This window comes from Planococcus citri, chromosome 4 (genome assembly GCF_950023065.1).
Source record: "Planococcus citri chromosome 4, ihPlaCitr1.1, whole genome shotgun sequence".
Taxonomy (NCBI): domain Eukaryota; kingdom Metazoa; phylum Arthropoda; class Insecta; order Hemiptera; family Pseudococcidae; genus Planococcus; species Planococcus citri.
Genome location: NC_088680.1, coordinates 54,585,078 through 54,611,755, shown reverse-complemented (window position 1 = coordinate 54,611,755; position 26,678 = coordinate 54,585,078). Strand labels below are relative to the sequence as shown.

At 33.8% G+C, this 26,678-nt stretch overlaps 3 protein-coding genes across 12 annotated transcripts; 2 read left to right on the top strand and 1 right to left on the bottom strand.

Moving 5' to 3' along the window:
* Positions 1–1,182: 1,182 nt before the first annotated feature.
* On the bottom strand, positions 1,183–13,877 carry Pdcd4 (Programmed cell death 4). 4 transcript variants are annotated; one of them, XM_065361364.1, is made up of 11 exons: positions 13,833–13,877; positions 5,613–5,706; positions 5,155–5,432; positions 4,902–5,062; positions 4,715–4,816; positions 4,168–4,285; positions 2,727–2,886; positions 2,433–2,655; positions 2,239–2,349; positions 2,015–2,154; positions 1,183–1,769 (listed from the first exon to the last, which is right to left on the bottom strand). In XM_065361364.1, exons 3-11 carry the CDS (start codon positions 5,408–5,410, stop codon positions 1,712–1,714), a joined length of 1,329 nt encoding a protein of 442 aa, XP_065217436.1. In that variant the 5' UTR covers positions 5,411–5,432; positions 5,613–5,706; positions 13,833–13,877; the 3' UTR covers positions 1,183–1,711. The 4 variants fall into 4 exon arrangements, with proteins under 4 accessions (XP_065217436.1, XP_065217434.1, XP_065217435.1 ...); XM_065361362.1 differs by lacking the exon at positions 13,833–13,877 and having other exon boundaries at positions 5,155–5,446; positions 5,613–5,731; XM_065361363.1 differs by lacking the exon at positions 13,833–13,877 and having other exon boundaries at positions 5,613–5,728.
* Positions 5,883–13,466, top strand: LOC135843459 (uncharacterized). Of its 4 annotated transcripts, none has more exons than XM_065361359.1 (7): positions 5,883–6,810; positions 6,936–7,028; positions 7,105–7,197; positions 7,284–7,406; positions 7,486–7,572; positions 7,674–7,754; positions 9,294–13,466. In XM_065361359.1, exons 1-7 carry the CDS (start codon positions 6,793–6,795, stop codon positions 10,923–10,925), a joined length of 2,127 nt encoding a protein of 708 aa, XP_065217431.1. In that variant the 5' UTR covers positions 5,883–6,792; the 3' UTR covers positions 10,926–13,466. The 4 variants fall into 4 exon arrangements, 3 of the variants coding, with proteins under 3 accessions (XP_065217431.1, XP_065217433.1, XP_065217430.1); XM_065361361.1 differs by lacking the exon at positions 5,883–6,810 and adding an exon at positions 6,821–6,858; XR_010558321.1 differs by lacking the exon at positions 5,883–6,810 and having other exon boundaries at positions 6,865–7,028; positions 9,294–11,331; positions 12,329–13,466.
* Positions 13,878–19,707: 5,830 nt separating the features above from the next.
* Positions 19,708–26,372, top strand: LOC135842880 (alpha-mannosidase 2-like). Of its 4 annotated transcripts, none has more exons than XM_065360553.1 (22): positions 19,708–20,044; positions 20,122–20,224; positions 20,408–20,523; positions 20,600–20,656; positions 21,217–21,306; positions 21,380–21,699; positions 21,771–21,911; positions 21,987–22,147; positions 22,213–22,399; positions 22,469–22,646; positions 22,721–22,905; positions 22,977–23,165; positions 23,253–23,325; positions 23,402–23,599; positions 23,674–23,834; positions 23,944–24,156; positions 24,247–24,428; positions 24,499–24,632; positions 24,715–24,867; positions 24,944–25,066; positions 25,153–25,440; positions 25,511–26,372. In XM_065360553.1, exons 3-22 carry the CDS (start codon positions 20,422–20,424, stop codon positions 25,667–25,669), a joined length of 3,294 nt encoding a protein of 1,097 aa, XP_065216625.1. In that variant the 5' UTR covers positions 19,708–20,044; positions 20,122–20,224; positions 20,408–20,421; the 3' UTR covers positions 25,670–26,372. The 4 variants fall into 4 exon arrangements, with proteins under 4 accessions (XP_065216625.1, XP_065216623.1, XP_065216626.1 ...); XM_065360551.1 differs by having other exon boundaries at positions 20,122–20,255; XM_065360554.1 differs by lacking the exon at positions 20,600–20,656 and having other exon boundaries at positions 20,122–20,255; positions 20,408–20,475.
* The last annotated feature ends 306 nt before the right edge of the window (positions 26,373–26,678 follow it).

Here is a 26,678-nt window from a genome sequence, read left to right as displayed (position 1 = left end):
TTGAGTGAGAGGAAACTGATTTCTAAGAGGCAGTCGTGCAAAAAAGTAGGTATCATAATACTTAGAACTGAAGAAGCTATCGAGCCAAATTTTCATTTTCGTTTCAGGACTTGGAAAATTTGCAAAGATTCATCTCATTCGATCATCTCATGCTATAATTCAACCAAAGTTTTGATTTCGACCTCGATTTAGAGCCCTTAGCTCCCCCCTCCCTATCCCCAAAATATTAAAAAAAAAACAACAAATAATTGCTCTTGATAATTTGACACATTGATTCGTGCAGCTCTCTTCCTCCCCCTATTTGATCTGAGAGGGATGCTTGGGGCTCACAGAAGGTCTAATCGAAGAATTACGGTTTTATTCGTGCCCCCGCATCCTTGAAAATACGTTAAACGATATGTCGTAAACTCGTAATTAGCCTTTAGATGAATATTTGTTCGAATTTAGACTGTAATGAATGACTAATGAGGAAGGGGGGAAGGTATCAGAGGCCCTACAGGGAGACCAATCAAAAAACGGTGCTCATATCAGAGTTCAGTGCATCCAAAAAAAAACGCTATCGATGTATTACACGCCTCAAGTTGACTTGAAAATTTTGGCCAATCAGGGAAAGGGGGAAATTTTTTTTTTCAAAATCAAACAACTCAAATTCTATTGAAAATGATTCACAGCTGAAAACGTCATTTCAATTTTTCACTTCCTGTCAGTACACATAACAAAAACCAAACTTCATCTATTATTCGTAAAGATAAATTGCGAATTAATTCTGCCATTTGATAATCAAACTCTGTGACATTGTAAAATACGTGCTTTAGCATGTACTGTTTTTAAAATTGATATAATCGTCCGTGAAATTCTCGACATCTGCTACCGTTGTCTCTACGACGAAAATTAATGACTTTCTTGCCTCTTTCTCTTCTCTCATCCGGACGTGAATTTTTCTCACGTTCTCGATCATGTTTCGACTATTGATGAATTCATTAGACAATCCGAAATGAAAAAATTGACTCTAAACAAATCTCTGTTTGTTTTCAATTCCGAAACTGAACGAACAATTTTTCTAGACTTCAATCACCTCATATCAGAAAAATAAACCTGCATTTTTTTCGTTCACGAATAAATTAAAATTTTGAAATTTTCGTCACCAATTTCTCCGCGTAAAATTTAATCAAACACTCGACGTGAAAATTATTTCAATCAGTATATTCAATGAAATTATTATAAAAATTCATTACAACGGAACTAATACAAAAAGAGAGGGGAAAAAAAACACGCGTATAAGCGTAATACATAAAATGTCAATTAAGCGCCGAAATTACAATGGTGTGTGTTTTCTATAGAAGAAATCTGATTATCAAATTTATTAGTAAACTACCATAATATGTAAATAATATATATTTATGTAAAAAGAGGGAGAGAAAAAAAATTATTAAGAACTAGAAAAAGAAAATTAAAAATTAAAAGCGAAAAAAATAAGGCCATTCAAATTGAACGTATCTTCTTCAAAAATGAAAATAAAATACAACGAATGGTGAAAATCTTATCATCATTTATATAGACGATCCATATCGAATTGCTGTTTTTCAAAATCATGAAAAACCTAGGTAGTAAAATGACTTGTCGAATTTCGATATCTTCTGCACAAACTGGACATACACGTTGCAATGAAAAAAAAAAAAATTCTTTTTGGTAGTCCGTTGCTATAGGTGCATTAATAATGTTCTTTCACTCTTCCGCCATCGCCTTCGGAAACGAAACGCTTGCGACCTCTATAAAAATTCAAAACACGATTCGCTTAGTAATATGTACGTACAACTTGAGGTAATACAATTTGTGTCACCTTTGCGATTAAAAATAAAACGGTCTAAAAACATAAACTATGTCATTTAAAACCGACGACACAGACGGGCGAATCACGCGCAAGCGCGTACAAGCCTTCGTAATAAAATTTTTCGAACTAATCGTATATTCGTATTTTAAAACGTGGACTGTTTTTTTGTTACGGTTTACGTACTTCGTTGGCATTTTCTTTATAACGTTTTCGTTGACGAAACCGGCTTTGTGGCATTTCTCCACAAATCTTTCCAACACGGTATAAGCCAAAGGAACATCAATTACGATATCCGGCATGTCTTCGAATACTCGCAGGAATCCCTGGAAGAGACAACAAAATGAAATAAACGTAGATAAAATTTCCTTGTACGGAAATAACGCGAAGAGAATCGAATCGTTGCTTACTCTTTGCATCATATCGGGAGTAACGATAATTGCATCGGATAGTGATTTCAATAAAGTACACATATTGTCTTCGACTTCTTGGTTCAACGATTCCAGCGTTAAGACAACCGCCTAAGAATAGCAAAAATTAATGAAATTTTCATTCGATTTAAAAATAAAATATCTATCAATAAAATGTGCTGCGGATTACGCACTTCGTAAACTAATTCATGATAAAAATGAGGCACTTCTAATGCCACCAAACAACGAGTAGCTTCTTGTATATCACAAGACGATAAATATTCTTCCAGCAATAAATTCATCTGCCGAATAAGAGTTTTGACCGGTCTTAGACCGCCACCAATACCCCAAACGTTATCCAATCGGTATAATGCGAGTTCAGATGATAGTAAAGTATCCGCTCGATTCAACGCTTCGCTGCAAGAAAAATAATAATAAACGATTTTCGTTCTCAATCCATTAGTTTCATATATTATTCGATGAATTACCTGGCGTAATCGTTTTCGATTTTTTCTTTAAATATTTTTACTGCTTTGGGAGGCATACAAGCGTCGGCGATCGCACGCGCTATAAAATTACCTAACAGGACGGGAGCTTCGGGACAGTCCAAAATTAAATCAGGTAAATTTGATAACAGCATTTGAAAAGCTGAAAATTTTCATCAAAACATAAACATCTCATTTACGCCTACATCTTAATTAGCTAATTATACTAAATATAAAACGAGTTTTATTTCTCGGATAATAAAATGCATTTCACTCTTATATGTACAGTACTCGGTAATTATCACCGTGATATGAAAACGACCGATTAATTAGATTACCAAGCTTATCATTTTGTAAACAATGCTAAATATAAAGAATTATCGAAATATTATTATTCGAGGACATTCGAGAGATAGGTTTTCTTCACAAGAGAGGGAGAAGGGTACAATCAACAACGTACAAGCTAAGTGAAAGTAGTAGGTAGGTACTCGTATATTTATTATGTTTTGCCCAAATGCAAGACGCAGTTTTTTTTGGCGGAGGGAAGGTCATTTTATCAGATCAAATTGTCAAATTGTCACACAAAAAGATACGGTTCTTTAAGGCCTAATTTTTCAAAAAAAACCTAGGTCATTGCCCTCTATTGTTTCTCTGGATTTTCGACAGGACTAGTTCAGTAATTCTATGCCTACTTCGAAGACGAATCAGAGGGATCTCAGTGCAGACGATTTTCAACCAAAATTCACACATGATTATAAAAGAAAAAGGGAGGAGGAGAGGAAGGGTACAAAAATTGCAAATAATAGTAGAAATAGGAATAGACTGAAAGAAAACTGAAAGTTGTTCATCAAAAAATTAGCTTTTTGGAGCTAATAACAGAGTGTTCATCTTATTCTAACGCTGAAAATTTGAATTTTTTTCAGTTTTTTTTTCTTTTTTTCAATTTTTTATCATTAATGGAGCTTATTCAAATTGACTCCAAAATAGCTTAAACTTGACAGGCAGAGCAAAAAAATATTTTGAATATTTTTTTTCTCAAAAGGTTCGACCGTTCAACTCTGAAAAAATACTACATACTTTTTTTTTACTTTTTTCTTTTTCTGGGGGTTTCATTTTCCGGTTAGCAACTACAAAAGCTCAATTCAATTGACCTAAGAACTGGAATATTTATCAGGAAGGTGCTCTAGGTCTCTAAATATACCTTTAGCCTTTCCAAATTCCCTCCACCTCTTTCCAACAGAACAAAAAAATTTCAACTTGGAAGAAGCTCACGCAGAGCAAGCTATTGAAACAAATTATTCTGAAGGTAGAGACGATCTTTTTCAACAAAAGAAACACGAAATTTCCTAAATCATCGATAAACCATGTTGAAATCGACTTCGTATACATTACAATATCGACTAAACGCTACAGGTTTTAACAAAGAAAACACCCGGTCAAGTACCTGTTATCATTTCTTTAGGTTTAACAATTCGTACGGTGAGATCAGATAATAAAACTGAGGTCATTTCGCGATGCGATGGTTTATGGTCTAAAGCTATCTCTATAGCATGTAAAGGAATCTGCAACATGGAAAATAGAATTTTGTTAAAATCTGCTCGTAATTAAATTAGAATTCTAAAATCAGTTCAAGGCTTCGAGGAATGATTTCATTCGATATCAGATCGTTATAAAAGCGAGTTTTTATGATACACAGATGGAAAATTATTCCGCAGCGAACCAAACCAGCCAATAATAGCGTTTCATACTCGGACGTAGAAGATAAACGTAAAGTTCATACGCGTAAATAAAAACGATTAGATAAGAATTATCAACAAATGCCTACCGGCGTTGTTAACACGCGTTTTTATTCGCTGAAAAGAAGGAAGCCCTGATAAGAAATGCATAATGTGTAGAAACGTGCCGAAAAACACGTTAACGTTGAAAATGTACCATTATTTCACCTAATACAACAACTACAAGTTGGGTAATAATTATCCAAAGTTCGTTACCAAGTGTTTTTTAGAATTGCAGTTCAACTCGTCGATCGAGATAAGCGCTTCGTCACAGTCGCCATGTTCGTAATATTCCAAAATTATCAACTCCAAATTTTTCTGTAAAAAAAACGAACACAATATTGTTACTTATGGTGTTTCGTTCAAAGTTGACGAGAAAGGATGAAATAAGTGTTTAGTTTACTTTCAATTCTTCGTCATTTAATTCTGGAATTATGCATTTCAGTTCGATATCACCATTATCTAACGCATCGCTGTCGTAGTTCGGATCATTTCTGTCCATTTCTTCGACACCGTCCGATTCAGAGCCTAATTTACCCCATACACCTTTACCTCCGGCACCACCTACGTGCACATACAAAACTCGAATGTAAATATTTCACTTGGTCAGTCCTGGGTCTTCTTTATCCGGACGATGCGATATGCGAATAGCGTACCTTTTTTCGGAAGCCCTCTTCTGAAACCGTTTCGCGGTTTACGAGAATTCTTCCAGTAGCGCGTATGGACCAGAGTACCATTATTAGGTGTTTCTTTGGAATGCTGCTTTAGGAGTCTTTTAGCCTTTCTTTTAACTCGTTGATCGACAGCGATAACGCCGATTTTGGTCATATGATCGGTAGTCGAGACTGAATCAATGTCACCGTTCGCGAATGTCGATACGCCATCGGTAACGGTTTCACTTTCAGAATCCATCGTTGATAATACACCGGGTTAACTGAAATATACCACCTATAATTAACACACAATTCTCAAATATACAATATATACGCGCACCGATATATACTACTAAGCTAGAACATGTATCGATATCATCGATGTTAACTGATAGATACGTATAATCGTTAAATAAAATGTACGAATATTCGAATTTGTATACAAAATCACCTTACTATACCTTGAAATATATTCGCAAAACTTAACTGCGCAGATAATACTACAAACAACGTGAGCCGCTAAAAACTTTCAATGGTACGAAAAGCGGGTACGAGACGAGCGTCTAGATTCATTTTCGTGGCGGGTTGTAGTGGAATTTTTTTTTTCTGGACTTTGAAATATTTTCGTCTTGTGATGTCAGCTACGTTGTGCTTGGACTAATCGTTAGCCGCCGCAAAATTGGATTTTACTCCGACCAATGAAAACGTGTTTTACGTTTCTGTAACCTCCCACTGAAATTGTGATAACACTGTTGTGAGTGTTGTGTGTTATTTTTGTAAGTTTCAATTTTCAATTTTAGAATTGCGAAAAAAAGGAGAGTGAAATAAAATATGCACTCGTTGAATATCGTCCATAACAGATTCACGAACTCCTTCGATGAATATTATTTAGTTAACTATCAACATTTTCTGAGCTAATTTACTTATTTTGTTTTTACACAGTAGTGAGTAGACTGATTTCCTGGTCTAGAAAGGAGAATACGTATTATTAATTAGAAATTTTGAGAACTATTTACTTCTGAAAAACTAAGTACTCGTATCTACTACTTTAGATGAGGAGAAAAAACAAAATGAAATAAGTAATGAGAAGAAAAATAATAAGAGAGTGAGAATACATATCATTTTTTAGCATACACTCTTCGGCATTTTGAAAAGTCAATTCATTCTTTCTAATCTAATCGATTTCTAGATCAGAGTGATCAACTGATCATTCGTATTTGTATAATGTACCTCGATCAAAATTTATTCTTTTCAGATTGAAGAATTAAGTAGGTACCTATATCGTGAAAATTTTTGCAATGAGTTGCAATATCGCGAGCAAGATTTGCATACAGTTATTATAAGAAATGAAATGACATGATTGCATAGGTACTGCATAGAAAAATTACTCATTAGTCATTTGTAATGAATAATAATTGAAACAATTAATAAATTAATATCACAGGAAATAGCGAAATTAGACAGTATGAATCCATTTTCAAGTAAAAATTGTAAGTCTGTTAACATGATTATCCTTATGTGTGTGGGAATGCGTTTTCATTGGTCGGAGTAAAATCCAATTTTGCGGCGGCTAACGATTAGTTGTGCTTGGACGCACGTTATGTTCTTATCACTTGTTTTTCGTTTCGTTCCTAAGCAATCATGTCAGGATGTAATTTTGTAAGTACGATTATTTTCTTATTAGTGAATTAATAATTTATGTATTATGTATGTATCGTATTATGTTATTCGTTTAATTACGTATTATGTACTTCTGTAAATGTACAGTGAATTTTCTTTTGCAGGGTTGTTCCTGGGCTGATTGTTCAAGCGTTTTTACACGGAAAGATGCCTTAATGCGTCATATAAAGACAGTTCATAGAAATGAACGTAATTACGTATGTTTTTTTTCATTGTTACTTATTAATGAATTATTATATCGTCATTATTTGCATAATTTTTTATGCTTATTAGCTGTGTGATCGTCTCAAATGTGGACGTACGTTTTCCACTGTTTATCTCCTACAACGGCATATCCAAGGTGTTCATCAGAAAGAACGTAATTTTGTATGTATTGTTTTTTCTTATATGTCAGATCTATGTATCTGTAGAGCTTGAACTCATCTCATAACAAATGTTCTATACTTTTATAGTCCTGTGGCCATTGTCATAAAGCATTTGCTCTACTGCAAAACTTACGTGCACACGAAGGAGCTGTTCATGGAAAAAAAATCAAAACCTCGCATAATACTATACGTATAGAAAAACAGTCTTATGTATGTATCCTGTTACGTGTATGTATACTCATTCATTTCCGCGTAAATATTTTTAATCCATCTGCGTTTTTTATGGCAGGAATGTGCTGAATGCGGATCTAATTTTGTTCGAAGAAAAAGTTTGGTGGCTCATTTATCTGAAATACATGGGAACAATGAACGTTTTGTAAGTTGAAAATTTTAATAATAATTGTGTAACAACATCAAATCAATGAACAACTTTTTCATACTTATTTTTTATGTTTGTTCAATTATTTCTTGATGCAGGAGTGTCACACTTGCGGACGTAAATATAGCAGGAAGCGAAATCTAAAGAAACACATAATTGACACACATCAAGACCGAGTTGTAAGTTTCATTTTTGTTTTAATATGTACAGTTAGTGCCGAAAATATTCGGTTTGAATTTAGCGTCATTGTTTTTCGTTGCCTGCTCGCGTAATTATAACGATCGGTCAAAAGTAATTAGTGATTCTGAAAGCTCAAATCTTCCTCTTTCAGAATCACTATTCACTTTTGCCCGTTTGTGTTTGTAACCGGGAGAAAAATGAATATTCGTAAAACAAGTCAAAAATAGGCGTTCCAAAAATATTCGGTTTCAATAAAAAAACAAAACAAATAATGATGTGCTCCGGGAAAAAGTACAATACGTCGGTAAAGGTCAACTGGTCAAGTCGGAGATATTCACACTACAAATACAGCACACATTACGCACATTTCAACACAAACCCTGCTCAAAAATGTTGAAAATTACCGAATTTATTCAACTTTCAGTGATCTGAAAGAGAATTAAAGTCTCTACAATATCGTTCATGAAATTTTTTGCTAGGGCGCTTCGTTTCAAAACTGTAGATCTTTGAAGTTGGAGCAACTCTAAAAGCTCACCGAAATTGACATGAGAAAATTTTCAGTCTTTTAGTTTTTCGCATATGCCGAACGAACTGTACGTACCAGCAAAAATCTGTTACGGTGATCTGAAGTAGAATTAAATTTTCTACAATTTCGTTCATGAAATTTTTTGCTAGGACGCTTCCTTTCAAAACTGTAGATCCTTGAAGTTGGAGTAACGAAAAATTGATCTTAAAGTTGATCTTTGTATGAGACCAACTTTTCGTTACTCCAACTTCAAAGATCTACAGTTTTGAAACAAAGCATCCTAGCAAAAAATTTCATGAACGAAATTGTAGAAAATTCAATTCTCCTTCAGATCACCGTAACAGATTTTTGCTGGTACGTACAGTTCGTCCGGCATATGCGAAAAACTAAAAGACTGAAAATTTTCTCATGATCATTTCGGTGAGCTTTTATACAATTTTTCAAAAATAAACGTACTCAAGTTGGTTTTACAAAAATTTAGACTGCAGCATCGAATTCTACGCGAAAAATTACCCCGGGAAACGTGTCATTTCATGTCGAATGAACTATTTCAACACTTCAACATCAAAGTTGAATAAATTCGGTAATTTTCAACATTTTTGAGCAGGGTTTGTCTTGAAATGTGCGTAATGTGTGCTGTATTTGTAGTGTGAATATCTCCGACTTGACCTTTACCGACGTATTGTACTTTTTCCCGGAGCGCATCATTATTTGTTTTGTTTTTTTATTGAAACCGAATATTTTTGGAATGCCTATTTTTGACTTCTTTTACGAATATTCATTTTTCTCCCGATTACAAACACAAACGTGCAAAAGTGAATAGTGATTCTGAAAGAGGAAGATTTCAGCTTTCAGAATCACTAATTACTTTTGACCGATCGTTATAATTACGCGAGCAGGCAACGAAAAACAATGACGCTAAATTCAAACCGAATATTTTCGGCACCAACTGTATTTCATAATTTCTGTGCTGTGTGAGTTTTAAAAAAAATTAAATTTTGTTTGTTAACAGCATGGCACGTCCAAGAAGAAGAGTCGTTTCTACTGTGTTATTTGCAACAAGTTGTTTCAATTCCGCCATCAACTAGAACAACATTATCAAGAATTTCATGAAATCAATTTTGAAACCGAGACACTTAAATTTTCGTGTAAGGAAGATTTCTTAGATTGGAAAAAAAAGTTTGAAGACTGCTCAACGACTAGATTCAGTTTATCAAGAAAATGTAAAGGGAAGTTTGTATACGTATGTCACCGGTCAGGTTTGAGGAAAGTCAAGTCATGTAATCGGAAAAGAGCGCATATTCTTCGAGGCTCAAAGAAATTGCATGGTGTGTGCCCAGCCTCTATCACACTACATCTGAACAGTGATTCTTCCTGTGTTGCAACTTTTGTGAAAACTCATGTGGGTCATCAGTCAAATGATAAATCCGAATTGAAGCACTGTTTTCTCCGTCCAGAAGATCGTGAGAAACTGGCAGGAATGGTTGCATCCGGCATTCCAAAGCGTCGAATTTTAAACGATCAATTGAAAAACTGCACAAATCTCCTGTATGATTTTGATCCCACTAGTGTTGCAAGAAATGATTTGCTCACTAATAAAGATCTATGCAACGTGGAAAACACCTATAATGTGAAAACGAACGAGAATTTCATACGACTGTATGACAAAGATGCTGACAACGTGGAAGCATTTGTTGAACAGTACAAAGACTGCGTTCTTCTGTACAAACGGAAAAAGGAAAAGTTGGACCCTGCGTACGAAGATATCAACGTTGCAGATGACGATATCATCTTGATTTTTATGTCTCCAACTCAAAAAAAAATGCTGCAAAAACATTCCAATATTGTGTGTATGGACGGTACTCATGGTACGAACCCATATGGGTTACTATTACATACGTTGCTGGTACTTGATTATGACGGTGAAGGCTTCCCAGCTGCCTTCGTTTTTAGCAATAGAAACGACCAAGTTTTAATTCAAATATTTGCTCGTTGCTTAAAACTACATGTTGGTGAGATCGTGCCAGAGGTGTTTATGACTGACATGCAAGAATCATATGTCAATGGTTGGTCAAAAGAAATGGGCGTGCCAAAAACGGTGCTCCATTGCATGTACCACGTAAGGCAGGCGTGGAAAAAACACCTTCCGAAGTTCAACAAAGAAAAAAAAGATGCCGAAAAATACGCTCAACGAAAAAAATTGAAGCAGGACTTATACGAATTGTCGGTCGAGACATGCAAAGAAACATTTGATGAAAAACTTGAAGAATTCCTGCTACCGAGCGATGATGAGAAAATTAATGATTTTCTTACTTACTTTCAACGAGAATATTGCAGTAAAGAGAAATTTAAACATTGGGCATATTGCTACAGGTTGAACGCTGGTGTGAATACAAACACTCATCTTGAGTCTTTTCACAAAACTTTGAAATATGTTCATGGCTGCGGACGCAATATGAAAGACTTGTTCTCTGGACTAAATTTAGTTCTACAATTTGTCCAAGCTCAAATTGTTTCATCCTGCAACAAAATTGTACGTGGAAAAATTACGCCTCGCCTTGCGGCCTTGAGAAAAGCACATAAAACATTCGATAAATTTCGGAATGATGTGTCGATTTCTATGACAGAAGAGTCTCATGTATAGTTAGTAGAGTCGTTCAGAGCAACAGAAGACCAGTGTGTGGAAATGTATACCGTTTGTAAAATACGCCAGACTTGTCCAGCCGAAGAAGATCCGGAAATTGGAGCTTGTTACCTTGTATGTGATGAGTGTGGTGATTGTGCTCACAAATATTCATGCTCGTGTATTGAAAATGCCATTAGAAGTCATATGTGTAAGCACATACATGCTGTGCTCCGTAATGTACAACAAGAGGAACATGCACACAGCGAACCAATGCCGACTTCGAATGAAATTACTTTGCCGATCTCAAATGAAATTCCACCACCAATCTTGAACGAAATTCCATCGCTGAATTTAAATGAAATTCAATTGCCGATTTCAACTGAAGAGAGCAATAATTCTCAAGTAGAATCTTCAAGCAAAAAAGGTATTTTCATCATTTCATCTTGTAGTATTTTAATTAATTTATTAACATGTGAATTGTTGAATCTATAAATTAGTAAATACCTATGTGGTATTTATAGATGGTTGATCCATAAATTACATTTTTTTACCTGTGGTACTTATAGATGGTTGATCCATAAATTATATCGTTTTTTATATAATGTAGTATTTGTGGATGGTTGTTGGTTGATCCCAGGGTTGTACAAAAACGTGTGTTTTTTGAAGAAAAAAAAACATTTCTTTTGTTGAAAATTTTTTAAATTTTGAAACAGTTTTTTTCTCAAACACGTTTAAAATGTGTTTTAAACACAAATTCATCTGTTTTGGGTTCACCAGTCATCAATTTTCAAGATGTGACGTCATAAAATAGCCATAAGGGTAAAGAAATATTGAAAAATTGTAACCAAAACATAAAATTTGTCTCTAAAAATACAGTTTGTTCAATTTCACTTTTTTTCAACAAAAAAATGACGTGTTTTTTAAGGAAATTGGAGTTGAAAAAAACATGTTTAAACAAAAAAAAAAAAGAAACACTATTTGAAACGTTTTTTTTTCCGTTTTTTGTTTAAAACGTCGTTCTATTTTTTTTTCATTTGTTTTAAACGTGTTTAAAAAATTTTTGTTTTAAACATGTACAACCCTGGTTAATCCAAAAATTATTTTATGCCTACATGGTATTTTTAGATAATTATTTTATACTTATGGTATTTTGTAGATGGTTGATCCATAAATTATTTTATACCTACATGGTATTTTTAGATAATTATGTTATACCTATGGTATTTTGTAGATGGTTGATCCATAAATTATTTTATACCTACATGGTATTTTTAGATAATCGTTTTGTACCCATATGGTATTTTTAGATAGTTGATTCATACGTTATTGTTTATGACATGACTTATGACGAACCATTTTTAAAAAATAGAGTATTTACATAATGAACACTTCAATTTCTTTTTGTACTCCTTTTTTTGCAGTTGAATTTTTAAAACGTAAAAAGGATACTTGGTGTCGTCAGCTTATAGAAACGTCCTATAATCTTGAAGAATTAGAGATAATTGATCGCTACGCACGAAACCTTGATGCAGCGCTACATTCATCAAGAGTCAGGAAAACATCATCTTTGCCAGAAAAAAGTAGTGTTTTAAAAAAAATCGCAAAACAAAAACGTTTCTAACCTAAAATGTTTACAAAATCTTAGCGCTACAGATGGTAAAATAATGGCTTGATTACGTTATTCATTTCAGGGTTGTACAAAAACGTGTTTTAAAAAAAAAACGTTTTTTTTTTCGTTTAAAACGTTCTTTTTTTGTTTTAAAACAGCTTTTTTCTCTTGTTTAAAACTGTATGTTGAAAACGCGTTTAAAATGTGTTTTAAACACAAATTCATCTGTTTTGGATTCATGAGTCATCAATTTTCGAGATGAGTATGACGTCATAAAATAGCCATGAGGCTAAAGAAATATTGAAAAATTGAAATCAAAACACAAAATTTGTCTCTAAAAATACAGTTTGTTCAATTTCACTTTTTTTCAACAAAAAACTAAAAAAAAAACGTGATTTTTTTAGGAAATTGGAGTTGAAAAAAACACGTTTAAAACATCAAACATCCTTCTGTTTTTTTTTTTCATTTGTTTTAAACATGTACAACCTTTGATTTATTTTTTGTTAAATTTTGTACATTTTGATTTATTTACCTTACGAGTTGTAGGAGTATGCAGCTACAGTCCTATTTTTTAAAACACTTTTTCACGCTTAGTTTTATATATAAATGGTGCCAAAAACCTATTTTCATATTTTGTTTTACTTTTTTACCTTGGTGCTAAAAATATACCTGATTCCTTTATTAAGTATAAGTGGTACCAAAAATGTATTTTTTGTTACTTTTTAGTTGTTTACCTACTTTTGTATGATATGGAGCCAACAAGGTAATTTTTATGATATAATTATATCTTACGTTTTGTTACTTGTTTGAAATATGAATAATTGTGGTGCCAAAAAATGTTCGTTGTTCTTTTTTAATTTTAGGTATACAATTAAGACGTACTTTGACTTTGATAATTTTTCATATTGTTGTTATAACTGACAATAAATAATGTTCCTTTTTTTCAATGATTTTGCGACTAATTTACATTTCAGTATCGAATTTCATTTTAAAAAGTAAAGATAATTGAAAATTAAATTGAAGTTATGTTATGTAGGTAGACGCTACATATTTTCATTTTTCAGAGGTGAAAAGTTAAAACAGTACCACAATACATGCTGAAAAGCTCATACACAGAGACGAAATAATGAATTTACAAAAACACTAAAAACAAAAAAACACGAACGTAAAACACATTACACCACATCCTCATGCACCCAAAAGACATGGCACCACATCCACACGCATCACAAGACGAAAATATTTCGAAGTCCAGAAAAAAAAAATTCCACTACAACCCGCCACGAAAATGAATCTAGACGCTCGTCGGGTACGAGTAGAGCTTCTGTTGGTAAATGCAAAATAATACACAAAATACAACGTAGTTTACGTTCTCACACAATGAAACACACCTAAATATTCAATCGGAAGAGATACAGCTGTGAGGATGTAAACAAGCAAGTAAATAAATATGTCACTGTATTGCCAACTTCAAGGTCATAATGTAAATTTTCCTTTCGATACGAATTTTCAGGGTTACCAAGCTTCGTGTTCTCGTGTTTTCTAAATGGATTTGACGAATCACAAATTTCCTAAAATTTCCCTTTTGTCGGTAAATAGATTCCTGGAACTGATTTGCGTTGTTTCTTTGTTTTCGCAGTGATTTTTCGCAAAGCTCGAGATTTTTCATTAAAAATTAGCTTTTGCTATTGTTTTTGTAATGTTTTTCATTTTCGAAGAAAAAGATTGATTGATCGATCGGCAATGGGAAAAAAGATTTTAAAATTATTATTTTTCTTACTGCTCTCTAGTGGTGATGTTGATAGGCTGCATGCAACTTTCAGTTTCAACTTGCGAAGTTGAAATTTTTATTTTATTTTTATTTTAATCATTTTGGAATTGGATGTTTAAATTCAAAGTTTCAAACTATAACTAATTTCGAAGTCAATGAAGATGAACATCATAATTATTCATAACCCAAGACGCATTTTTGAATTTTGAACTGGACAATCTATGCCCTAATATGAGCCCTATGGTTTCATTGGTTTCATCTCTAATGAATATGGATTTAAAATTTTTCGTTTTTATTACCAATGTTCGTTGAATACCTACACAACAGACAACACACATCACATTTTCACACTCAGTTGGCAAATGTTTTCAAAAATATTACATGTGTGTACCTATCAATTTTAATTTTCAGATTTTGAGATTTCTATTCAGTAATATTATTTGATTATGAAAATATTATGAGAATAAGACGAGAAGAAAAATCAGTATTCTGGTCTCACTTTTATTTTTTTGGCGAAGAAGCTTTCCGACATTCCCTGTTAAATAGGTATCTATTGAAAAATTTTGAATGCACAGTATTTTATTATGTAATTTTATCTTCCGGTTGATTCCTAAATTTGAGATGAAATTAGACAATGAAGTGTGATTATCTCACTGATTATGAACATCGTGTATACTAATACTATTGTGTTAATGTCTTAATGATCGTGTTGTATTGTAGGTATGTATTCATTTTGTGTTATATCTTAATTATAGATGATAATAGTTACGAGTATATTGATGATAAGTAATGTGTTGATTTTATATAATTGTAAATTGTAATCATCTTCAATAGATAAGTTACATTTTACAAACGTTATCTTCTATGTATTTTGTGAACAAATTTGTTCAAGGATGCGCAAAACAATAAAACAATCATGGAAGGGCGGATTAAAAAAATAAAAAACACATAATTTACTTTACATGCATGGGTACATACATTATTTTTTCATCTCAGCATCCAGCACTTTTGTGCACAAGGAAATTTGGCACAAAAATTGTGATATTTCTTGCTCGAAAAAAATGAATGAAGAAATGTTCAACAATTCAACATACTTACCTACCTACTTAATTCATGAAATTTTATTCTACAACAAAAGAGAAAGGTAAAAAATATCCATGAAATAATATCAATTTTCAAAACAATACAAGCTAAAATTTTAAATAGGTACCTATAAATATGCTACAGTCCAATTATAATTCAATAAAAATTTTCTAAGTTCATGTAACTACCTAATTTTCTGAAGAATTTCTGTTGAAACGAAACGTTTGTGAAATGTGAGGCAGTGCGTGGCGTATTAGTACAGGAATTTTAGGTGAAATGAGAGGATTTATTCGGACTAATTCCTACAAAAGGTTTTTTTGCAGGATACTGTAAGGGAAGGGGTCCTATTTAACATACTAAAAGTCTCACCCCGTACCCCGCGTGCGTCGCGTGCTAGAGCGTGAAAAGTGTCACGCCGCGGCGTTTTTTGCGATTTTCTCGCGAGGGATTGATTTTACATCGAAAATAGCTTAATTTTTGTGTTCTACGTCAAATTTTCGATCTAGTGATATGTCAACTGTCCTTCTAGCCCCAAGGGGGGTGGAGCTAGAACCATTCAAAAAAGGGGGGTTTCCTGAAAAATACATAAAGACTATAGGGGCCTAAGAGGGGTGAAATGGTCCCCAAAAGCGTTCGAGTTGATATTAGCATGGAAGATGGGTACCATTGAGAAACTTCCGCGTGAAAAATTTCAGATCCACGCCACCTCCCCTTTTTTGGGAACCCCCCTTTTCTAAAATTTCAAGAACACTTTTCTCAGCCCCATTTTACCCGATTTTGAAAATTTTTCAGTATGTTATGTATATCCTTAGTAGGCATCCCCACAAAAATGTTCAACCCCCTCCCCTCATATTTACCCCTCAAAATGATGTAAAAATGTGTTTTAGGGAGGGTTGGGGTAAAATGGGAATTTTGGGGAAAATAACCAATTATTAATGAGTAGGGTGTCGTTTTCTTATGATTCGATACCGCTGAACACGAATATGATGTCACATTTTTTGCTAGATTCATCTAGCCCTCTCCAGAGCACTTGACCCCCTCAATTTTACTATTGTTAGAAAACATAAAATAAGTTGAAAAACGCCATTTTGAGGGGTAAATATGAGGGGAGGGGGTTGAACATTTTTGTGGGGATGCCTACTAAGGATATACATAACATACTGAAAAATTTTCAAAATCGGGTAAAATGGGGCTGAGAAAAGTGTTCTTGAAATTTTAGAAAAGGGGGGTTCCCAAAAAAGGGGAGGTGGCGTGGATCTGAAATTTTTCACGCGGAAGTTTCTCAATGGTACCCATCTTCCATGCTAATATCAACTCGAACGCTTTTGGGGACCATTTCACCCCTCTTAGGCCCCTATAGTCTTTATGTATTTTTCAGGAAACCCCCCTTTTTTGAATGGTTCTAGCTCCACCCCCCTTGGGGCTAGAAGGACAGTTGACATATCACTAGATCGGAAATTTGACGTAGAACACAAAAATTAAGCTATTTTCGACGTAAAATCAATCCCTCGCGAGAAAATCGCAAAACACGCCGCGGCGTGACACTTTTCACGCTCTAGCACGCGACGCACGCGGGGTACGGGGTGAGACTTTTAGTATGTTAAATAGGACCCCTTCCCCTACAGTATCCTGCAAAAAAACCTTTTGTAGGAATTAGTCCGAATAAAAATCTTAAAATTCCTGTACTATATCCAGAATGAGAACTATGGAGGAGATTTAGGATTATATTTTTATTTGTGAAGGAGGGGGGGTTATAATTTTTTTTTAACCTATAGCAATGTTTTATTCTCAAATTAGGGATAGCGTAGGCAAGATTTCGCTAAGGAGAGAAGACAGAGAGGGAAAACCAGATTTTTAGGCATGAAAAATCGAAATTTGAGGTAGTTTTACAAAGAACCCTTCATAAATGTACGAGTACGATTATTTTATTGAAATGAGAAAGCAAAACAGTGATCGAAAACTGAAACAGAAATTAAAACTGAAACTGGTAAAAAACTTGAACTGAAAAAAACTGTAACTGAAAACTGAAAACTTGAACTGAAATGTAAAAGTTTTGCCATTACTGCAATTAACATCAAACATGTCCATATTTCTTCATAATTTCTGAGTTTGAATTTGAAATTTGAATTTTTTGTTGCCAAACTAGCAAATTAGTGTCTGAAAAATTCATGAACAAGAAGAAAAATTCATTTTTTTCCATTTCTTTTTGAACCTCAAAAAATGATGAAAACTGAAACTGAAATGGAAAACTGAAAATTTGAACTGAAAAAAGCAAAACTGAAAACTGAAACTAAAAACTTGAACTGAAATTGGAAAAACTGAAACTAAAAACTGAAAACTTGAACTGAAAAAAATAAAACTGAAACTAAAAACTGAAAACTTGAACTGAAATGTAAAAGTTATGCCATCACTGATCAAAATTACTGCTCGAGCGAAGCTAAAGCGAAAATTTTTCGAAAAAATTGTTCAAAAAACGAAAAACCACAATTTTTGCAGGTATTGTGTGACATTTTCATTGTCAGGGCAGAAGGGGAGAGGGAGGTTGAATCAGAAAAACCATGTTACTTATTGATTAGCGATTTGTTTATAGGTACATACCTATGTTTGAGTAAGTTTGAGACATCCATGTAGGTATATTGAGAAAGTCTGAAAGTTATAAATTTTAATTTTACTTACATTTTAGTTTTCTATATGGTACGTAAAATTGCAAAATAATTTTTTTTGTACCTAAATGTAAGATTGGAAAGGCCACAGAAAGAGCCAAGAGGTTCCTATTTTATGTACAAAATGGTCACTTGGTCACATGTTCAGTGAGTTGATAGAAAAAAAAAAGTAATAAGTCGAACAATATAAATGAGACAATAAAGTGTACCTCGTCGTCGTTTCCTTATAAGCGGTAGGCCTATTGGCCTGTCTGCTGTGGTGTGGAACCTGCCGAGGATGAGCCTGAGGTATCAGTGAGTTTCCTCCTTGGTCTCCCTCTGCTTCTTTTCCCCGTTGGTGTATATTGGAGGACCTGTTTTGGTGATCTTGTTTCCTCCATCCTTTTGACATGATTTCTCCAATCTTTCCTATACTTTTTTATCTTTTTCATGACTGGCATCACTCCGAGATCTGCTGTTATTTTCTCAGATGGGACTCTGTCTCTGAGAGTCACCCCTGCCGTTCTCCTCATGAACTTCATCTCAGCTGCCGTTATTCTTCTTTTATCAGATTTCTTCAGTGCCCAAACCTCGCTTCCATAAGTCATCATTGGTATTGCTAGGGTATTGTACACCTTCAATCTTGTTTCTTTTCGCACCTTACTGCTTCTCAGGGTCCTATTTATCAGTCCTGTGACTCTCAGGAACTTTGCAATCTTTCCACCAACATCTACTTCTCCCTGGTATGATATCGTGTTTCCCAGGTATTTGAAATTATTGACCTGTTCAATGTACCTAATTATGCAAATGCATTTAGAACTTCTGAAAGTACATATCATCCGAAATTGACGAAGGACTCGTGAATTTTTATGGTGATAGTTACTGATAAATGATAAATTAAATGAGATGAGACATATTTTGATTAGTTATTTAGATATGACATTATATTTAAACCGGATGATGAATCATAATGGCAATGAGAAATTGTGAAATATTTCGAGCAGATCCGAACTCTGGAGCGATATAAAGTTACCTATGTAAAAAAAATGGTCTTTTAAAATGAGAACTCCGTGGCTCGTATACTTACGAGTAAATAGGTATTTATTTCAGTATTCACCATGTCGAATGTTGATTGCTTATAATTAACAATTGAGCTGTTTTGGACTCACACGAATTACGACACAACTTCTCAAAATTTCAATAGAAGCCTGTACATGTCATCTGCGTTTCGAAAACATTCTTTTGAGGGAGAGTTCACTGCCTAGCGCCGACTGTTAGGTAGTTCCTCAACATCAAGAACACAAGAATAGAAGTTTTTTTTCAATACCTAATTAATTATTAATTGAAGAAGTAGAAGTACGTATACGTACATAGGATAGGTAAGTAGAGGTACCTCAGCCCTCACTGCTGTGAATAAAGAATTGACAACCCTTATCTTATCCACATACCCAGTAAAGATTCAGAATGAAAAAACTAACCATTTGTGAATGAATGGATCAGGGATCTCTATTAATTTTATGCCATTTTTTTCTAATCAACATTTTTTGATTTTTTTGCAGAAAATTTGATTCATAACGCGCAAGAAGGGGGGGGAGGGAGGGATCATGTCGTGTTTTGTGTTTACATTTTGCATGTTTTGCGCCTTACAACACCGACAACACGTGCAGTTCTTATCAGATATTATGAAAATTTTGTGATGTAATTTAGCTTGTGATTAAATTTTTTATTGTTCTAATTTAGTTTAATCCTTTAAAAAATATTTTTCGGCGATCACTTGTGATTATTCTGTAGTAGTATTAGCAGCATTTTGTTCAATCTAGTCATAAAAATAATCACTCGAGTTCTAAGCACAGTATTTCAAATTGATAAATCACATTCCCAGTAGAAATTTTTATGTTGCATCGCTCGCGAATTAATCGCTATAATGATTCTAGTAATTAATAAGAGCATTATGTCTTGTATCAGTGATGAAAAATCGTTTAAACGATGCTTCGATAAAAACATATGTTGCTGGCATTTTTCAAACTTCTGGGTACGTATTCAAGATGCAACTTTTTACTACTTATTTAAATGTTTCCGATTTGAATTCATTTCTTATCTAAATTTCAGATGCGCAATGAGAATTTAATCTTGGAGTACCATTATGGGATAATCGAACAAATTTCTGCACTCTCTTTCTTCAAAGAAGTTATACGTCGGAGAAATACTTAAAGTGATTATAATTGCGAGAAAACAATTTTCAAGTACTAGCTCTTCAGATATGTTTCCCAAGAATTTTGTGTACTTGTGAATCATTTATTTTTTATCTTCAACTGTCTATACACGTTTATTTTATTCGGTGGCAACTTTACGTGCACTGCCTGTTTTATACATCAGTATATTTTTTTCGTTTCAGATCAAGTAGTTGAGATGCGAGTGAAGAAGAAATTGTTGTTTTTCAGTGTCTTATTTTTCATTTCAACTGTGTTGTATTACCTTTTAAATAGTAATTTTTTCAAAAAAAATAACAAGGTAGAATTTCATTTATTTATCTAGGACTAGGATGTTGAATTTTCTTATTATTTAAAATGCCATGTGAATGTTGTAGATTTCCGATGAACAACCGGCATATGCTCATTATAAAGCTAGAGTGTTTATTGCTTTAGTAAGTTATTCAACTGATTAATTTTTACGTGAATGTTTTTCAGATGATTTTATTGGGCTGTACATCTGAAAGCGGCATACCCCGGATCGACTTGAAAATTGGTGTGGTGACGTCTGTCGAAGTTTTGAAAAGAAATTTGAATATTTTGCTGAAATGAATATCACCCTAAGGCAGATGGCATCTTTGTAAACGACGTGTATTTTTTAAACCCTATTTTGATCAACAACCCTGGTAGCTGAATTGAGTAAGAGATGGAGTACAGGGTAAAAAATCGCGGGTTCCTGTTTGGGTTTGATTTTTTTTTCGCTTTTCCCATTTGTATTCTGCTTTTTAAAATTGAATTAAGATTTTTTATGGAATTTTTCTTTTCTAAATGGGTTATTGATTAATTTTTTTTTTAACGAGAATGTGGGCTCGCTCGATGGTTCATGGAATCTTTCCCAAGTTCTTTTTCAGCGCACCGAAAAACGTTACCATACCGATTTTCAACCCTATCCACGGTATACCCCTTTCGGAAGTACCTCCTAAAACAGCTTCGTAATTTATTATTCGTATTGCAGAATCACTCTCACGGACGTATACGACAACATCATGAAGATACTGAACACAAGTGCGAATCTATTGGTTCGCATTCATCGGCAGATATTCAGGTTTCTTTCATATTATGAATAATTTTTCAACCATTTTATATTTGGAAAAATCCTATAATCAAATTTTTTACAGATGTTCAACGTGTACAAAGAATTGAAATTCGATAACTTGGATGGCGGTGCCTGGAAGCAAGGCTGGAATGTTCAAGTGGACACCAAACGCTGGAACACCGATAATAAGTTGAAGGTATTCGTTGTGCCCCATTCACACAACGATCCCGGATGGCTCAAGACGTTCGAGCATTATTACGAAACCCAGACCAGGTTCATATTCAACAATATGATCGAAAAATTGAGGGAAAACCCTCATCGAAAATTTATTTGGGCTGAGGTTTCGTACCTGTCTTTGTGGTGGAATGAAGTATCAGAAGTAAAACGAAATCGGTTTAAAGAGTAAGTTCATCTAATATATTCGAATATTTTTTGCGAACTTTCAGATGTAAATAGATTTGTTTTTTCATCAGATTGGTCGACAATGGACAAATTGAAATCGTTACCGGCGGTTGGGTTATGACAGATGAAGCAAATTCGCATTATTATTCCATTATACAACAACTCACTCACGGTCATCAGTGGTTACGTGATAATTTACAAATCGAACCGAAGTAAATATGGCAAATTTTAGCAGCTGAAAAACGTTAGATAGGTACCTATTAATGTTATATTTGAAAATTTTATAGGCGTAGCTGGTCAATTGATCCTTTTGGCGTATCACCTACGATGCCTTTCCTGTTAGGTCATTTCGGACTGGAATCACTAGTCGTCCAAAGAACTCACTACGCCGTTAAAAAATACCTAGCGAAACATAAACAGTTGGAATTCCGATGGCGACAGTTCTGGGGTAAGCAATGTTTTGTCGAATTGAATGCTTCCTCGAGCGTAACATAATAAAAAATATTTTTTCAGATGGATCTGGAAAACACGATTTCTTTACCCACATGATGCCTTTCTATGGTTACGACATTCCGCACACCTGTGGCCCTGATCCAGCAATCTGTTGTCAATTTGACTTCAAGAGAACGCCCCAATTCAGCATCACGTGCCCGTGGAAAAAACCTCCGCAAATGATTAACGATAAAAACGTCGCGTTTAGGTAAGTTCGGGTGATTTGACTGTAGAATTAAAATTCCAGCCTTATTCTAATCTTAATCTTTATTTTTAGAGCGGAGTTGCTGCTGGATCAATATCGGAAAAAAGCCGAGCTTTACGATACGAATGTGCTACTGATTCCATTGGGAGATGATTTCAGATATGACGTAATGGCAGAATGGGATTTGCAGTATCAAAATTACCAAAAACTTTTCGATTACATGAATAAAAATCCTTCGTTTCATGTTGAGGTAAATTTCAAATTCTAATCTGTGAGAGATAGAAAGGAGAAAAAAAGTGAATTATGATGACGTTACTTTTATAGGCAAAGTTTGGAACATTGCAAGACTATTTCGAAGCTGTAGAGAATCAAAAATCCGCCGATGCATTTCCTAGTCTACAAGGCGATTTTTTTACGTACGCTGATCGTGATGATTATTACTGGAGCGGATATTATACTTCAAGACCGTATTATAAGAGAATGGATCGAGAATTGATGTCCTCTCTGAGGTAATTTCCTCTCATGATTAAAATATCTAACTAGGTTTTTATCATTACGCAGAATTGTTTTTTTCCCTCAGGAGTGCTGAAATATTACATTCTTTAGCGTGGAAGAGCGCCGCATTACGTGATTCGAAATGGTTATTATCAGATTCGACACAATTTATAAAACTATTAAGACAGGCACGAGCCAGTTTAAGTTTATTTCAACACCACGACGGAATCACCGGAACAGCCAAAGATGATGTGGTTAATGACTACGCTGATAAGTACGAGTATTTTACATTTCAAATGTGCCTATTAGCCTACTTTTATATTTTTTTACCATTTTTTGTAATTTTTATACTTGATTAAAGGTTACAAAAGGGTATGGATGGCGCCGAACTTGTAATGCAACAATCTCTGAACTTCATTTTAAATCCCAATAAGGTGAGATTCGTAATTTCATTTCGATTGTTGACAATTGAATTTGTATGCAATAATTTTTTTTACTGTTTTATTTTAGGATACTACTCAACGTGATCCGGAGAAAATTTATTTCGAGTTGAAAGAGTCGAGAAAAACGCCCTCGAGTGATCGTAAACATAAGATGATTAGTTTAACTGTTGATGATTCGTTGAGAAGAGTGGTTGTTTTCAATTCATTATCGTGGCACCGTATCGAAATATTGAATCTGAAAATCGATAGCAATCGATTCTACGAAGTATGTTTACCATTCTATTACTCATTAGAATTACTTGCATCATTAAACGCTAATTCTTTATTACTTCACTGTAGATAATTGACGAACACGATAACCTCATTCCGTATCAAGTAAATCCCTTTTGTGAAATTAACGATCACGGAAGTGGATGTCACTTGATACATTTTAAAGTCGACATCAGGCCTTTGGAAATAAAGACTTTTTTCCTCCGGTACAATCCGGAATTAACAAACGAGTACGTATTGATGAGGAAGAGGAATAACCATTAACCAATTAACCGAATAATTATTTTAATCGATATTTTTTAATATTAGAATTTAATCGTTATTTGGATTTTTTTACAGTGTTAATATGGCTTCTTTGAAGATTATGAACTCGTTTACGATTTCGAGTGATTTAGAACGTGTCAGAGAGTTCATCAAGGACCGCCCTCCAGTTTCTGAATTCTCTATACAAAATGAAAAATTGTCAGTGGCCTTCAGACCTAATGGGTTAATAAAAGCCATCTCATTAAAAAACACCGATTTCACCGTACCAATTCACTTACATTTCATAAAGTTAGTAAGATTAAATTTTATATAACCGAATATTGAAATAGAAAATGAATCAATTTTTTAATAATAATCACCTATAATTTATATTTTCAGGTACGGTTGTCGTCACCAAAGTCGAGTCATGTGTGGTGCCTATCTATTTATCCCCGACGGTGATGCCAGAACTGTGGATTGCGCAGATCCAATGGTAAAGATAATTGAAGGAAAGCTGATCTCAAGTGTTATAACATATTGCGATTATGTTGTTCACGCTGTGAATATTTTCAACGCTGTTGGTAAGTCAAGAGAACTTACATTATGAAAATTTCCTGGAAATTGTGATGAGCAAATTTTTTCAATTTATAGGACCAGAAGAATATGGCGTGGAAATACAAAATCTAGTCGATATAAGAACGGAGAAAAATTTTGAAATTGGGATGAAGATATCAACGAACGTGAAAAATGACGGAATATTTTACACAGACTTGAATGGTTACCAGGTCAGATTTGGAGTCTAATTCGGTAATCGTTGTATTATTTTTGAGCTTTTTTCGTCAAATTGTATTTTGTTTATAATTTTAGATTGTCAAACGACAGTATTTGAAGAAATTACCCCTTCAAGCTAACTACTATCCGATGCCTTCGAGTATTTATATTGAAGATGAAAAATCACGTGTTACTGTAGTATCAGCTCAACCCTTGGGAGCTTCTTCTATCGGGGAGGGTGAAATAGAGGTGAGATTTACCTACTCGAAGCTGCATATTTAAACTACAAAATTTCGAATATGTTTTCAAATTCTTATTCCAACAGGTTATGATGGATCGACGACTCAATCAAGACGACGAATTAGGATTAGGACAAGGTGTTCTTGATAATAAACCAATATTAAACGTATTCCGACTCGTTGTTGAGAAAAAAATGCCCAACTGCAAGGTAATTGAAAATGAGCAATTTTTTTTTTTTTTTCATAAACATACTTTTTGTTTGATTTTTATATCGATATTACTTTTAATTTACAGAAAGTACCAGAGTCGCATTTAGCTGGTTATTTATCAGTGATTTCGTATTTATCCATGAATGCTATTTTATACCCGTTGACATTGTTTGTTCGAAGTGATATTGAAACCAAAGACAATGATTTACTGACAACTTATAGTATTAGTACTCTAAATACTAGTGTGGATGTACATATTGTCAGCATGACCACATTACCTGAAACCTCGGGCGTTGGACTCGTGCTTCATCGAGCAGAACTCGATACTTGCGTTCATCAAGAGTACGAACATTATATACTTGGTGATGGAATGGTATGTTCATCTTGAATTTCTAACGCTGAAAAGTAATATTATTTTGAGTTAATGACGTGTTGTGTTGCAGGTAAACTTGACTTCTTTTGTCCCAGTGAATGAAAACGATGTCGTTTGCTCATCATCGTTGTCGTTTGTCAACATTAATGATAAGTCAGTTTTAAACAATATGTATAATTTATGTCCGATGGATTTAGCTGCATTTTATGTAGGCAATCGTGAACGTTGAATTATCACTGTTATCGAATTTGAGTTGATATCTTTTTTAAATTCGCCGATTTAAAATGTAATTGTGTCTTAAAAAAATTCTTTGAAATGAAGAAAAAAAGCGAAAAATTATCAATGAATTGGGATAATTTAAGATGGGAATACTCGATTTTGAGACCATTTACTGATACGATCAATTATTTATTATTATTACCCTTAGAAATAATCGAACAACGACTTGGTTGATATTTTACCCAGTGACAACTGTGACAAGTGTCTAATAGGAAGACAGAATACTTTCTTATAAATTACATGTTGTATTATTTAATCAATGTACATATGTATAAGACTGTATTTAATTTAAAGACCTTTTTTTTGTACAGTATTAATTATTGTTATTTTTTTTATTGGATGGGTACCTATGTATCAAAGGACCTTAATTGACCATTCGTGTTTTTGCTTAAGTAGTTTGTAAATTTACCTGCGTTTTAGTTCCTGTTTTAAATTTAAAACAAAATTGTGATACAGTGTTCACTTGCCAATACGTGTGTATAGGTGTGTTACTGTTTTTCTCGAGAGCAAAGTCTGTTATATTTTCGGCATGAGTATTCAAATTTAAGAATAATTTTATTGAATGTACTCACGTTTGACGTTAGCATTTTTTATTTGATGACTTTTTGATTATAAATTGAATTGTGTTATCGAATAAATATTTTTATTTTCAATTTTGAATTGTTTCATTACATGGTTTGAAGAATTTTCGAACATAGAATATAGATACTTCAATTTGTGAATAATTATGTAGTTTTGTGTCTATAGACAGTTCTGCAAAGATATTATGTACCTCTAACTGGTACCTACCAATGTGTCTGTGTCATAAATTCATAACAAGCATGAAGCATGTAACAAGAAATTTTAATGTAGGGAGATACATAGCTGTCCTAGCTGCTGGAATAATATTTGGATCGGAAAGATGGAATCTCTTTTTCAATTTTCGGTGATTTTTCGAAGGACGAAGATTCGAATTTATT